The sequence below is a fragment of the Ruditapes philippinarum genome, unplaced genomic scaffold, assembly GCF_026571515.1.
Source record: "Ruditapes philippinarum isolate M1 unplaced genomic scaffold, ASM2657151v2 ctg3563_1_1_1_1, whole genome shotgun sequence".
Classification (NCBI taxonomy): domain Eukaryota; kingdom Metazoa; phylum Mollusca; class Bivalvia; order Venerida; family Veneridae; genus Ruditapes; species Ruditapes philippinarum.
This window is the reverse complement of record NW_026866258.1, coordinates 1-16,334: the sequence shown is the minus strand read 5'-3', so window position 1 is coordinate 16,334 and position 16,334 is coordinate 1. Positions and strand designations below refer to the sequence as shown.

Below are 16,334 nucleotides of genomic sequence, written 5' to 3'. Positions count from 1 at the left end.
AGATTAATGTATATTATTTTTCTTGTTCAATCTTTAATCTGTCTAATTGATTATAATGCTTAGTGTATGATAGTATTAGTTATGCATATCATCATAATGATTGATATTTTAAAATATGAAAGTACACTACGTTAAGTGCAGCGAAAATAAGGTGGAGCAAGTTGAAATATTTATAGGACAATCTGGACATAGCATATTCATATTCCCTATAATGTATAACACGTGTTTAAATCATTATAAATTTACACTGTCATTAGGTGAGTCTTTTGATCTTCTTAAATGACGGTAAAGAAAATTGTTATTAAACCTCCAAAAGTATCTAGCGTATCAGTGTTTTATGATTTCTTCGCTTTGACCGAGAAATCTTTTCTCTTTTTACAACATTAACCTCATAAAATATATTTTCACAATTTTGCTTCTCTGTTCAGAGTCTTTTGAAAGTAAGATCACATAGATGAAAACCAATCAATGTCCTTTAAGTCAACTCAATGTTATGTATTTTACACAATGCCTCTATAGCAAGAATTGAATTAAAAATAAAAAAGTAAATAAATAAATGTTTTTACTTTTTTTGGCAGTACCGATGCACAAATGTAATGATTGCTTGACGTCGTATAATTATAATATATACGAGGGTTGTCCAAAAATTCGTGCACTGTAGTAATTGTCGTGAGAGTTATTAATAAAAAGACATGAATTATATATCACTTGAAGGGAAAATTTATCTGTAATAAGAAAACAAAACAAAACCTGTGTACCCAACGTGTCGAGAAGAAAATGAATCATCATACAGTTACCTAGGTAACGTAATACCGGCGCACGACATAAAATTGGGTTAGTTCATTATTTTGATGTTTTTAGTGTCCTTAAAACATTACAATTAAACATCAAAATTTAGGAAAAAGTGTGTGTATGTTTCCAGACGTTACTAGAAAATATGACGTCATTTGCGCTTTTGTAACGATTGTGAACAAACATTTCTGTGTGGTCGTCAATACTGTCATTACGTGAAAATGTCAGTCTCTAAACGTCTGGAAATACGGATGACATTAAATTTTGCGCAAATATTGGTGAAACACCGAGAGATACATATAAAGAACTTAAAGGGGGAAGCGGGGCCAGTTCAGCGTCATGAAAGTCTGGTTTTTAAATGGCACAAACTCTCTTTAGAGGGGCGAGAGTCGGTAGACGATGACAACCGATCAGGCAGATATCCGTCCGTAATGCAGGCGCATGTGACGAGTGTTGTCCAATATATTCGTGCACTGGTGGAATATGCTACATGTACGTTGTATAAGAACAATAAAAACTACAGAATACTTTGCATCAATCATTCCTCTATTGACAGTAAAACAAATTATGATATACAAAGCAAATGCCACTTTACAAGCAACAAAAAATAATACAATCACAGTAATGAACTTACCCAATTTTTTGTCGTGCGACGGTAAGACGTTACTAAGGTAACTGTATGACAATTTTCACGATATGCCAGTTACACGGCTTAATCTTTTGGTTTCTCATTTGAGACAGATCACCCTTCAAGTGATATATAATTCATGTTGTTTTATCAATAACTCTCTCGACAATAACTGCAGTGCACGAATATTTTGGACAACCCTCGTATGTACTATTTTCCATTGTAGGAAGTTTGTTGACTGGTTATTACAGTGATTACGCATAATGTAGGAATGTGAAAAAAAAAAACCACAGGAACTGTTCAATAGGAACACCGAATCTGAGCCTATTTGGCATTCGGTTTGTGGCTTGGCTTTAATAGGCAAAATGTAATGTCACCCACTAGCATATGGATTTATCAAAAATAACTATAAATAATGTAATTTTTTACTCGTATTTATTCGAACATAAATCTTCAATAATTTCCATGTCATTAATCTATTAAAGCGTTAGTATTACAAAGCTAACAATTATAGCATACAGCAGTGTAACAATAAATTGTAAAAATAAATGCAAGACGCATACAAATTTTGCAATAGGATACCTTAATTATTTAACACCAATGGTGGAATGTGGAAAAACATTTTGTTTTTCAAATGTCAATGTATGTGTTGAATTAATAAACCATATAGTTCGAGATCAACTATAGAACTATATCTGCGAAGAACTCATGCAGAAGAAGCTTAAGTGACTAAAGTGACAACAGTGATTAAAGAGCTAGCTACAGTCTTCATCTGAATTTAAATGTCTGTACTTTCAAGATACATGCTGAAAAGATTTATAGTTAATTAACCAGTAATGGAGAGGATATCGATGCTAACCAATAGGAAGATGTTGAAGATCTATGTTGAAAAGACTATTATTTCAAAACCACTTATATTTAAAACATAATAAATATGTACGTTGGAGATACTTTATTTTTATACAACTCTTGGACAGATAATAAACCGATGTTGGATTATAAACTGTATTTCGACAGGCTGAATTAGTTAATAGCAACTTAATAAACTTGTTCAAATAACATGTACTTTTCGAATCTAGTTTAAAAAGCTCAAGTGTATAAATCTCTTTTATAAAGATAAATATTTACTTATATTTTTTGATTATCATAATTTATAAAATAAAAGCATACCCTGTAGGCTTTATCATAAACATATCTTTTCAAAACATGACTTTCTTGTTAAGAATACATGCTTTATGGAGAGTCTGTACTTTATTCTTATGTTATTATATAATATGCTATACTGTGTTAAAATGTAAGGATACTCGAGAGCTATGCAAAAGGAAAATAGTTGACAATTTCAGACTCCGTTTATTGATTCCGCTCATGAGATGAAATGAAATATATAAACCTTAGTTATAAAAGTCATTATAGCTCATAAACCTTTTTGGATAAAAAAACTTACTTTTAGGGAAAGAAGCAAAGTTGGTACAATAATTACTTAATTTATATAAGCCATAAAGCAAGGACTTGCACACAGAATAATATTTCACTCATATAATATATGTTAAAGGCAGTTATTTCTTTAATATATTGATTGATATATTGATTTTTCATAAAACTGATACTTTCTTTTATCATAATCATAATATAATTTGTTTAAATTATTGATATATTTATGTTTATTGCACATGGCAGATATAAAAGTTAAATAGTAGTTATTTTTCTACCAGTTTCTTATACCACTACTGGATTCTGGATTCATAATGGTATATGTAATCTCTTTTGTCATAATATTGATAATATCATGTTGAGAAAAAATAGAACAATCCCGAACTTAAATATTTACTTGCATGAAATGTGACAGTCTTATATTATATCATTTAATTATATACTTTTAAATATTCAATGAGCAAATTAGTATCATGTTTTTCATTAATAAAATAAAATGACCGGAACATAGTAAAATAAAATCAAAATGTTGATATTAAGCACACAAATGCATACTGTTCGCTAAATACATAAAAATTACAAATACAAGCGAATTTAGATAATTAAACAAAATGCAATTAGAAAACCGTTATAACAAAATATTTCAAAACTTCACAGTACACTGCAGTACTGTATAATAAAAAGGTAATCATATTTATACTTGTGTCCTTACATGTATTTAAAAAAACAATGAGTATTATTTTTAGAAGAAAAGGTAAACGTATTACTTGTTATGTTGTAAAATTGAATTAAAAACGTGCAAGATGTATATCACCTGAAGAAAACAGTGCTCGAAGAGGTGAACTATTTTTTAGATAGAGATTAGGAAAATGTCTTGGTTTTCATATAAGATACCAAAAGACTATAAATGATTTTTTGTCAAAACAACACTAAAACAATATTGTTCAAAATTATGCATGGCCAGTGAGTAATATGTCTTTTCAGAGATTGCAACAGGACACCAAACAAAAAAGGCTTTTGAAAATATTAGCATTTTCAGCTTTTTAACACGTATCATATCTGTGTAGTAATTAATTGATCATAAAGACGAATTTCTTCAACCATTGTTCACAACAACTCGCTCATATTATAGTATTTTTTCTTGTCGGAAATCTCAGCAAGATATTTTACATGTTGGTAACAAAACCTGAATTGTGCCTGAAATAAAGTAAATTGATAATTTAGACAAAAATAATAATAATAGTAATTAAATCATTCCATGATATCAATTGTCAATAACCGTATTTTTGTGTTTTATTTTATGTAATTTAAAACTTTCAGTCTCTCCTGGTAGACATAGGCAATGTTTTGCAATTGATTTGACAATTAGGCGAATTTTATTAACTGATAAATTTGCGATAAGATAAAGAATGGTAAGTAAATACATGTTTGCGGGGGTTTATATAAGATGTAATATTCTGAAATATCAGACAGGTTCAAAATAATGATAAGTTGCGTATACTCGTAAAAAGTTCTTGTGTAATTATTGATGCAGTGTGAAATGACATAGACAACTATAACTCAATAACTCGTCAAATACAACTTTAATAAGAAGCAAGAATAGAGAATATTTATCTAAACTGCAAAGGATAGCTAATTCACATGCATTTCATGACGATAGTTAATTTATTTTTTACTTACTTTATTACTAACAAGTATAATAAATTCTTATAGTGATATCTGGTTAAAATGCTCGTAAGTTAATGACTTACAATGTCAGTAAAAGCTGACTTCCTCCTTGAACGCAGTTGGCAAATGGTATTCAGGACACTAATTTCTTTCTCAAAGAAACACTTTTCTGATATGATAGAGACAGCACAGAATAAGCAGCTTCGGTTCAGCACCAGTCCTATAAATAACAGCATATATCACAAAACTATCTATATAATTATAAAGTATACATTTACATATTCAATTGCTTCCACAGAAGATTGAAGCCGGTTCAAACACACAGCTCTAAATATAGCTACACAATAAAAAACACGGGCATACATATATAATGATTCCTCTCATAAAGGATCAACAGAAATTCAAAATATGAAAAATTGATTTCGCAAATAGATTTGTTTTACTGTATTCCTAGAAAAGATTTCGCTCGTTTTAAGTTAGCGCTTTTCGCGATAGGCATGATTCCGCGAATCTTTATAGCCGCGAGTATGTCACTTATAACAAATCCGCGAACATTTCTAGCTTCAACCAAATATACACAAACGTGCAAAATATTTATTATAATCTAATTAAACAAAAAGCATATAAACACAGGTGCTATAGAATATGTAAAGAATTATGTATGTATGTTATAGATACCTGGTTGGACCCTAAGGAAAAAAATTGTCAATTATAAATAATTATCATGCTTATTGACGTTATTCGGTAGTCACGGCGTATACAAAAGCACTTACAGTTTGCTTACATTGAATGGCTTGAATTTTATTTGCTTGGAGTAGGTGTAATCCCTTGTTAAAAGTACAAAAGCGATCAAGTGCTACATTGATAAACAGCTATTATGTTGTTATAATGAAAGCGATGTACAGTCCGATACTGTGTAAAAAACGTATCGACATTTTGAAGATAAAGTCAGTTATGATTCAAATAACGGGTCTGACTATATCTTACCTACCGGCTCTTTTGTTAAAAGCGGTCTAGTAAATCACTTAAATTCAATACTTACAAGCAATGAACTACGATTGGTCTTTCTTCACTTTGACCTTTGACCTTATTCTCAACATCCTTGGCTAGCTTTACAAACGGTTCAACTTTATGTGGGACTTTTTCTGACTGATTCCATCCGTTATACTGGTAATGTTTCAAATGCAGCTCTCCTCCAGAAAGGTGCTTTATGTAACAAAAGTCTGTGATTAATTGTTCTCTAAATATAACTTATATAAAGTGGTTCGGTAATCATACATAATCTCATAGGAAGTTCTGGATTGAAATTATGTGATAATAGATATAACAATAGATCACTACTGACTAGCTACAACTCCCAAATCCTGCACACATTTCCTTTTTCAAAACGTTCATTGTTCTTGCAGGATAATGTTTGACCTTGACCAGTGAACAAAATGAATGTGATGTATTTTAAATGAAAAACAAAAATATTCGAATCTGGAAGGAAAAGCCGAAACCTTAATTTTATGCATCGAGACATCAAAAAGATCTGGCGTAATAATTCTCAGAACTTATTTTCGTCTAAATTAATATAAAACATCTACCAATCCAGTGCGTGATATTGTCATGTCTCGTATTGTACCATAATCCGTTGTGTCAACCGTCTTACAAGTTACTTGGAAATGACCAACTTTGAACGCCTTTTCATCTTGTGGTAAATAATGTCCGACAGACTATAATGAGTAATATTCAAAAGTAACAAACCTAAAAAAATAAAATATCATCTTTTACAAGTAATCTATATGAAATCAGTTATAACATTTGATCAGAATTTTTCGCGAAAATTCAAAATCAGTCTAAATTATAAATTAACATACAAACAAAATGATTTAGAATGCAAAAACCTCTCACAGTATTTAAGCTTTAAAGGTGATTCTATGTTTAATCCACCCCATCCTCCAGGTTCTTTTCATAGCTAACATTTGTATTGCATTAAATTTTGTTGTAAAACGACACTGAAACTAAATTATGTTAGGTATGGATTAATTTGCCAACCATTACTATTAAATAAAATCTTTTACATGTAAATAATTATTTTAAACAAGCTATATTATCTTTAAATGTGCACTTACTTTATCTTTTAGGTGTTCGTCGTCTAGACTAATGACACAAGCACATTTTTCTTGATAAAGCATCGATATAAAGTCTTCCACTGTATTCGACATTGGCGTCTGCGATACAATGAATTTTGTATGGATTTTCGTATCCCTGAAATTGAAAATACTGAGTAAAGTATAATTTTTACATAACATTATAACTTAATTATGCCGTTTTAAAGTATATTTAAAATTGCTCGTAATCATGTTAAAAGTATGAACGATTTTACAACACTTACTATTTCATATAGATCTAGACTTATATAAAGTCCGTCTACGAACGATAATAACGCGGGAATATGACCAGCTCCCAAACTTTTCTAGGATGAGTGAAAAGAAATTAAATATACGATGACAACAATAATGTAAGATTTTCGTAAAAATATCTGTGATTTTAAATAGCTTACATATATCCACATTGTGCTAATATAATAAAGAGTATTATTAAAATGTCAATTAAAATAATACAATTTAAATGCATTATGTATCAATTCAACATGAGGATATCGATCGCAACTTTTCGGCCCTTTCCGTCAATCTATAGAAAAGGACCTCGAACACAATAGTATGAATACACAGAACGGATACGGTATTTCGGTCTAACCTACTCTAAGAAACAAATAGTTATGCTGGGAGTTGTTGACTAGTATTTTTCCAATATATCATGTAAAGGCCAATCCAAAATAAGTTAATTCATAAATATACATGTACACAGTACAATATTTATATACTTATTATCATGGTTGTAGAAACCGAAAGTACAGCATGCCAACCTGTTGACACTAAGTCGGATTTGTATTTTAATCGTTCATCAGGGTTATATCTTAATTGAAAATCGTTGTCAAACATATTTTCAATAATATATTACCGAAACGGACTTTATTTTCCTTTGGATGTCAAATATATATATTCGTTTTACATTATCGAAGATTACACTCCCTGTTTCTGTTTACATCTGAAATCACGTTGTAGAACTACTTTCTATCCGTATTGCTTCCGAAGTTATTATGAATTATAGCCGAGGATTATCCGATTGAAGAGGATATCTATATATATTTTTATGAAAGAAAGGGAGGCAACGTAAGCAAAGTTCACGAAAAAATATTGAAAAGGGAGACAATCGAAACTTCAAAACGAAATCAAAATTACTTTCACTTGAATACTTACTTTTAATAAACAGCATTTATGTAGTCATGCTTTGTGATGACAGTACTCACTCTGTAATCATCGCCTACACATAAAAAGGATGACTATTTATTAAAATCTTAAAATGTTGAATTTAAATTTGTTTTATGGCTTTATGTTATAAAATATATTTTCGGCTTAAAATCACTTCCTAATGCACAATAGGGGATTACCCTGAAACCAAACCTAACAAACCATTGAATAGCCAAGATTGCCTATTTAAATGAGATTTTTATACAAATAGGGTATATTTACAGACGGTTATATTCTATACATCTTCGATTACTAACACAGTATGGTATTATAAGTGTGAATGGAAAAGGAAGTTTACCTATACAATGGCTATATGTAATGTGATATTGTTGAAATGCCAAAAATGTTCAAACTTTTAAGTTTTAAGAACGTTTGTAAACAATTATGAATTACGGGTTGGTTTTCTAATCTTCTTTTTATACAGCTCTAAACTTACGCTAACTGTAATAATTATTTTATATTTAGTAAATTTAATCAACTCTGTCTGCCAAAGGATCATTAGGTCAAAATTCTACTTCTATTTTATGTAATTGAAAATGTATTTTATGTATTAGCCCCATCCCCTTGTGGCACTGACTTATTTTCGAATTTGCATAGTTTACCAGGAATGTCAGCTCCGTGTCTATTTTCCTTCCTTATTTTCTTGTTAGCAGATGATTTCCCATCCAAGTCTTCCGGCATAACAACATCAGTAAATGTCTGAAATGTTCAGAAAGTCAACCACACCTGTTACTAAGATGATTCTTGTTCATTAGGTAACTTAAAAAATATCTTACAAATGACCATGACCTTTTTGATTTCTTTTATTATTTTTTTTCCTTTGCCAGCTTTATCCCCTTAAAACTATTTAAATCTTAGGCAAATTTCAATTAGACTGATAATAATGATCTTCTTAATGGTTATTATTCGATTTTACACAATATTCGTATGTTTAGATTATACATAAGGAGATAATTGATCAACAGTGAATTTTTAATCTCAAATGGGAGCGTTTGCGGATGTATTGATAACTTATTTGTTTAAAAGGAAGTGCAGGAGTAGAGTGATTACTATCAAGCACTTTCTTCAGAATAAACAGTATCAAGTATCCAATATGAAAACGATTTGCTTAAAAATATCACAGAGGAGAGAAACATGAAATAATTGGAATCAATAAAACAGCGAAAGTTTCCGTCACAATATTTCATGAACAGTTGAGTGTATGTTTACAGTCATTATACTGATTTTAATTAATCTAAAATGGAAGATATTATAAAACAAACAAGCTTTTATAATAACACAATTTGTATAAATATATACACATGTACCTGAAACTGATGTGATATTTTATCATCTGTCATCAAACGAGGAATATGTGTGACCGGAAGTGGATCGGGATCGCACGTGAGGGCATACAGAAGACATCGGTGAAGAAATATATACTGTTCCTAAATAAGAGAAAGAACAATACATAGTTCTGAATAACAATTATTATGTCAAATAATAAAAATACAACTTAAAATATATATCCTACTATAATATCCATCATAATAGATTGTAAAGAAATCACAATTAAAGTACATTGATGACAAACATGTGTTAAAAAACAAATATCATCCATATATAATAACATACCAAGTTTTGCACCATGTGGCCTCTTTGTCCACGTAGCGCCATCACACGACCAAAAATGTCAACATAATTATCATTCTTGCCTATCTGTATAAGTGTATCCAATGCGATATAGGTTCCAGTTCTACCGATTCCTGCACTGGTATATAAAAACATAGAAGGATGATAAAATTACATAGTACCAAAATCGATATGAATGTAAAAGGTTTTCTTTTTTATAAATGAAAGTAACAACTCAAAATATTATTTTTGGCTTTGAGTCATTACACTCCTGTAATAATATTTGCATTATATTACTTAATGCACATTCTTATTAATTCTTGAGATTAATTTTCGTAATGTGTATGTCGACATCTGACGATATATGGTTTGACGAGTCTTTGCAGTTATCAGTCATATATATCATATTAGTACAAACAAATACCTGCAATGTACTACCATTGGGCCAGCATCATTTGACTTTGATTGTTCAACTTTGTTTCTAAACTCTACCAGAGAGGCAACATTGTCTGGAACGGATCGGTCGGGCCAGGCGGTATAGTGATATTGTGTCACTTTCCTTGATCCAGAACCCTTTGAAATGAAAAAAGAACAACACACAAAATACATTGTTATGAAATGTGTATTATAATTTGAGGTCTGTTGTTTACAAATTTCAAGACAAATTAGTACAATCTAGGGATACAGATAACTTTTGATCAACCTTTTAGAAAGATTAAACAAGCAGAACATTTAAATGTCTTAAACGATAATGAAATCAAAGGTCATTACAACGTATATTTATGTTTTGGTACCATATAACATACCTGCACATTAACAGAAAACTCCCTTAAAGTGAATTCTGAAAATATTTTCTCAGCAATGCACACTACTTTGTATCCATGGTAATTCTTTGTTTTCCCTTGATCAGGCCAGTACTGCTCACATTTCATTTTCTATGAAGAAAGCAAAGCATGATTTGATATTTTTACTTTTATTAAATTATTGTGTCTCTAACCCAATTATACGTGACCCAACATTAATATTTGTACAATACAAACAATTATACGTAGAAAATAAAATACTTAGGTAAATGCATAATGTTCTTATTATAATGCACTATATTAATATAACTGTAAGAAAATGTTTATTTTAATTACGTTATGTAAGTGTCAAAAATATATTTCTAATGATTTAATAATATGTTTTAATCAGGCTGTATCTTTCTACAGATCTTTATATATGAAGTCAAGTTATTAAGGAAAAATACAAAAATAAATCAAGTTTTTTTTTCTGGCAAGTGTGTTAATATACAAACCCCAGACTCATCTAGATTGGTCAACATAATAATTTTATCTGTTCTTTCTTCCCATACCATCTCCCAAAAGTCTTTATAGCCATTCATTGTATCTTTAGTTGGTCCTTAAATCAGTAATGAGTAAAGAAATATAAGAGGAATATTGGTGAAAATATGACACCCTAAAGTAATAGAATACGTTAGTGGTAATTTCGCATTGCATTTTAATGACATTTTATTAGCTGGATAAAAATCCGGAAAATCGAGATCTCTAAGCGTAATGGAAATAAAGCGTTACAGACTCGGTTGTATTGGGTCTGTTCCTGCGAAAAAGTGTTATTTATTATCAAGTTAAATACTATTTTTAATACATTAACCAAGAATCAAAGAAAACTTGTCTGTAAGAATAAAAACATTGTGTGACCAAGAGACAAATATTTGCAGTATTTGATATGATTGTAGACAGTATTCACCAGAGTTGAAAATCGTTTTTTAAAATCATTGTTATTATATATTAATAACATTATGCATATATATCATCGGTTGTTCTAGTCACGGAAGGGCATCTGAGGTCTTTATTCATCGGTACAAGCTGAAAAAGTATGACCAAAACTGTGTTGGTGCGAAGTACAAACCAACTAATAAAATGTTTACATACCAAGAGAAGCTATGTACTCTGGTGACTTCTTGTGTCCCTAAATTATGAAACGTAAATAAATGTAAAATATTTCTATATTAAAATATCCAGAAACAAATATCAATGATAATTCTTGAATATTATCTGGTCAATCAATTGTTCAGTTCTTGGCAATGCAAATGCATGTGCCATTTTTTGTTTACATGTTTTGTAACAAAATTATTGCATTATTTAATTCAAGACTTAAGTATGCTAAACTTCATAAGTTATTCAATTATTATTTATACGTCTACAAAATATAAAAGGACCAGCAAAGGATTGTCAATGACAAAAATGTTTACATGTTTGAATATGTGCTTTAACTTTAACTATGTTACAAACATGTAAGTTTATACATACATCAATGTAATTTGCGTTGATGTAAGTTTTACTTTTTAAGACAACACGAGTTGCATCATCTGAAACAGCAGAAAATATATGATCTTCCTAAATGCTCGAATTAACTTAATAAGATATCTTACGCATATTTCGGAAAACAAATATTGCAGACATTAGGTGAAAGCTAGGATATTCTTACTGGATATGTTATGATTTATTTGAATAAGAGAAACACGCGACTATATAAGTCAGCAGCAGTATTGTTAAATATCAAATTTGAATAATGAATCTTCAAATGCTTTGGAAAAATAGTATGTATAAACGTAATATCGATTTTAAAGTACATGATTATAAAATACTAGCATAACGTAAATAAATTCCGACCCGGCCAAACCTTACAAATATTTTCTTAAAATAAGAAACATAATTACATGCATACACTCCGTTGTATCTATTTTTCTTGCGGTTATTCCGGGTTAGAGCTTCGTCGCAAGGCCTTGTCAAACCTTTCGGTAGTTTCTAAAAATGAAAATGAGTTTCGTAACAATATAACACCACACGTATGAATAGCTGACTTATTATGTATCATCAAATTTATCGTCGTTATATCAATAAAATTTGAGTTATAAGTATATTCATCGGACACGAGAATTAATTCATGCAACATGTTCATTTCTAGCAGTTAACTGTATCAAATTACATCATTTAAATGTTCAAGCAATAATTTTAGTTTTATACAATTTTGTTTCTGTTTCAAAATATAAATTTTTAAGAGATAGTAAGTCTCCTTTATCCTTTACAGGAACGGTGATATGTTTACAATTAATACACTCGACCTCAAACTCATCTTCATAATCAGTCTTCTTCCTGATGTGTTCAAGAAGGTCAGATATTTGATACCGGCTTCTAACCAAACTCGCTGTATTGTAATACAAATCAGCACTCGGTGGATTTACTTCTGTAATTTACAATGCTTTGTTTTTTAAGAATGATCCTATGTATACATTGACGTTTTGAAAATATTTCACATAATAAACAAACTACTTGAAAAAGTAAGTAATCTTCTAAACTATTTATTCCCATTAATAACTTTATATCTGATACAATCGATATTTCTGACAATAAGGTAAGAAATATTACAGTCATACTATACATATATGTTATATTATTATCCCATACGAATACAGTTATTCAATGAAAGCAAACCTTTTTCGATAAGTTTAGAATTGCCTTCGTCTAATTCTTCTAATTCTATTTCATCAACATCCGTTTCTTTTTCTGTTTTGTTTTGAAGATCTCCATCAATAGTGATAGTGGAATACGTACCATCTGAGACAGTTTTTCTATCATCTAAGTCTATGGCAAAATTATCATACATTGGTTTTGGTTTGCTAATTTCTCTCATACTAGGTTTCTTGAGCTTGTGTGTTTTATTAGGTTGTGCATATATGTAGTCCTGAATTTCATCAACTGCTTCCGTTTTCTTCATTGGTTTTGCATAAACATCTTAAATCATAGAAGAAATGAATAGCTGTAAGAGTTTTAAATAATTACAAGAAAAATATCAATTTCTTTCATTAAACATTAAAGATTATGTGATGTAATGGTTGATGATTATGAAAAACTAAAAAACAAAACAAAAACATTTTCATTGATTTTATGTCACACTGTAACACTGTCGTTATTTTAAACGACTTAAAGTGATAAACTACTGCTAATATATGTTATGTGCATACATGAATCATGTAAATATCTTTAGAGTATTATAGTTTTTATCTTTGTGTAATGCATACTTTGATCTTCTGTAATAACTGCCTCATGTTGATCGGATTCTTCTCTCGGGGATTTTTTTCTGTCGAATAAAGGACAAGTTTCTTCCATAAAATGCATTTTTTTAATAAAACTAAAGGACAATCCATATTATATTATGTAATATGTAAACCTAAAAATGAAAAAATAAAAACGGAATATTTAATCCGAATATAATGAACACACGCATCGATCTCCTAGTTTTATTCCAGGTTAAAGTCTTAAAATGAACTTATGCGTCATGAATGATTGATGCTATTTTATACATTTGCTCTTTTTCCCTTTTATTTACTTACTTACTTCAGCTTTGTGTTAAGTATTCCGGGTGAATGTAAATATGTTCACAGAAAATAATTCATACGAATAATGATTTAAAAGAAATGAGGTCTTATGCAAATTTGTTTATACCTTCGTTTTAGAAAACAAACTCCCACTATTATCAGTATCAAGATTAGAACGCCTCCTCCTGCTGATGCACCTATAATAAGTTCGTTGCTTTCTTTCTTTTCTTGTATTGACACCTGTGTACCCTCAGTTAAAGTTTGTTGTGAACTTACTCTTGTTTGACTAGTTGTTATCTCTGTTCCCTCAGTTAAAGTTTGATGTGAGCTTGCTCTAGTTGTTATCTCTGTCCAAATTGATAAATTCAAATAACAATAACAAAAACACATACAATTAAGATCACGTCAAGCAGATGCAAGCTTAAGATAAAAGATAAATGCATATGCATGTATAAGGGATTGAGCATTATGAAGTGCTAATATTTGCCGATAATGAAATATATGCTATGAGCAAAACTATTAAAGTTTACATGTAAATTTCCTCTTAAGAGCATTTCAACAACTTTATAAAAAGACACACATTTGTAAAATCTAAAATCTTCAATTACCTTAACAAAAATGTAAGTATAGTTTGATTGCTAACCAATAGTGTTGTGTTAAAGCCACCATCAGTTAAGGCAAAAAGTAATAAACAATCTATGTTCTTGTAATTTTAAACTTGATAAAACAATCTGAAATGAATTCATTTCATTACAGTAAAAATAAAACCTTTTACCGACAGTGATAGTTTGAGTGCATTTATCTCCAGTCAGTCCGTCCTTACATCCATCCGTACATGCACCGTTGTTTCTATCACATTTAATATCCTTACATCCTCCAGGACAAGGTTTATCACACGTGTCGCCCCAATATGATTGGTTACATCCGTTTAAACAATATCCGCCTGCATGTTCACATGTAGGTTTACCACTTTGCAATATGCATGCCGGGTTGCATGCTAAACTGCAATAGGTTGAGTGAACATTATCTTTGCACAGTAGACACATATTTCCGTTATCTTTTGAGCACTTTAAACATTTGCTGTTACATTTTTCGGAACATTTTTCACCAGTCCAGCCTTCATTGCATTCTCCTTGACATATTCCAGTAATATCACAATTCGTAGAACATTCTTTTGAGCACAATGATGTGTTTGATACGCATGTTTTACCATTGAAACTTTGTCCCTCTCGACAATCAGCGCATACCAAGGAATCATTGTGTACTTGACATTGGTTACAACCTTGAATAACACAGCCTGGACATTGAGTTTCTTGGTAACATGACACACAGTGAACATTGTCATTAAACTTATAGAGGTGAAAACCATGATGGCAAAGGAAACATGTTTTCCCATCATTACAATGTTTACAATTTGACGGACAATTTTGACATATTGTTTCGAGTTCGGCTTTATACTCATAATATCCAGCTGCACAACCACTCGAACATGTACGTAAATCACAACGTTCATTTTCACATACACTGCAATTGTGTTGACATTTATATCCATAGAAACCAGATTTACATTGTGTACAATATCCAGTATCATCATCGCATTCACTATTTAAACAATTACCATCACAGTTGAAAGAACACCTAAAACCATGATTATGTGGCTTACATAAAGTACAGTCATCATAGCTGTTACATCTTTACAATTTTCGGGGCATGGTGAACAAAAGCCATTTGTTAAATAGTAAGATGATTCGCAACTTGTGCAAGTTGAACCAGAGCATTGGCAGCCAACAGAACATTCTGTAAAATTTTTAATATATATTTCTTTTCCTAATTACTTTTTTCAGTTATATTAATTTCCACATTAACAAGGTATAGAATCACAAAAATGCTAAGTCAGATCTTTTATAAAAATATTAAATTCTAAAATTGACCACACAAAATTATTAATAAAATAAAATAAACTTTAAAAAGTCAACAATTTATAGAAGTAATCAGAAAATTCAAAGAACACGTTTTAACAGAAATTCACACATTTGTATTCTTACAGCATTAGTACAGTACTAATTATCATAAAGTAAAATATCTTACCAGTAAATACCATATCCACAATCAATACTAGTATAAATGCTGACGTTTCCTTAAGCAACATTTTTCTGTATTTCTTTATCCAAATCTAAGAGATAGAATTCTATATATAGATAATAATGTGATCAACTTACGGAAATGCATATGTTTTAGCATAACTAAACGGTGCTGCTTTTAATAATTCTTCTTTTTGTTTTGTTTATATATTTGACTTAAACGCCTTGTAGGTATGTATTTTCTATTTGTAATTTGTAATCATTACAATAAAATATGTTAGACATATCGAATGTATCATGCAGAATTTTAAACAAAAAGAAGCGATACATACAATTAAATTTAACGAATTACTACAATATCCATTATTCCAGTTTAAAAGGAAAAA

The 16,334-nt window shown here is 30.1% G+C and overlaps 1 protein-coding gene across 1 annotated transcript in view; it reads right to left on the bottom strand.

Annotated features, from left to right (window-relative positions):
- The window catches only part of LOC132731934 (receptor-type tyrosine-protein phosphatase mu-like), a gene marked incomplete at its 5' end in the record, with an annotated part of 53,868 nt that extends 38,343 nt beyond the window's left edge, over window positions 1-15,525 (bottom strand). The window contains 18 exons of the mRNA XM_060718228.1: window positions 5,562-5,725; window positions 6,106-6,234; window positions 6,634-6,769; window positions 7,855-7,888; window positions 8,478-8,574; window positions 9,183-9,302; window positions 9,490-9,625; window positions 9,911-10,059; window positions 10,293-10,421; window positions 10,784-10,887; window positions 11,421-11,457; window positions 11,799-11,857; window positions 12,209-12,296; window positions 12,614-12,735; window positions 12,984-13,283; window positions 13,571-13,629; window positions 13,995-14,214; window positions 14,643-15,525. Of these exons, the coding sequence (XP_060574211.1) occupies window positions 5,562-5,725; window positions 6,106-6,234; window positions 6,634-6,769; window positions 7,855-7,888; window positions 8,478-8,574; window positions 9,183-9,302; window positions 9,490-9,625; window positions 9,911-10,059; window positions 10,293-10,421; window positions 10,784-10,887; window positions 11,421-11,457; window positions 11,799-11,857; window positions 12,209-12,296; window positions 12,614-12,735; window positions 12,984-13,283; window positions 13,571-13,629; window positions 13,995-14,214; window positions 14,643-15,525 (2,966 nt within the window). The remainder of the gene's footprint in view (window positions 1-5,561; window positions 5,726-6,105; window positions 6,235-6,633; window positions 6,770-7,854; window positions 7,889-8,477; window positions 8,575-9,182; window positions 9,303-9,489; window positions 9,626-9,910; window positions 10,060-10,292; window positions 10,422-10,783; window positions 10,888-11,420; window positions 11,458-11,798; window positions 11,858-12,208; window positions 12,297-12,613; window positions 12,736-12,983; window positions 13,284-13,570; window positions 13,630-13,994; window positions 14,215-14,642) is intronic.
- Between the last annotated feature and the right edge of the window lie 809 nt (window positions 15,526-16,334).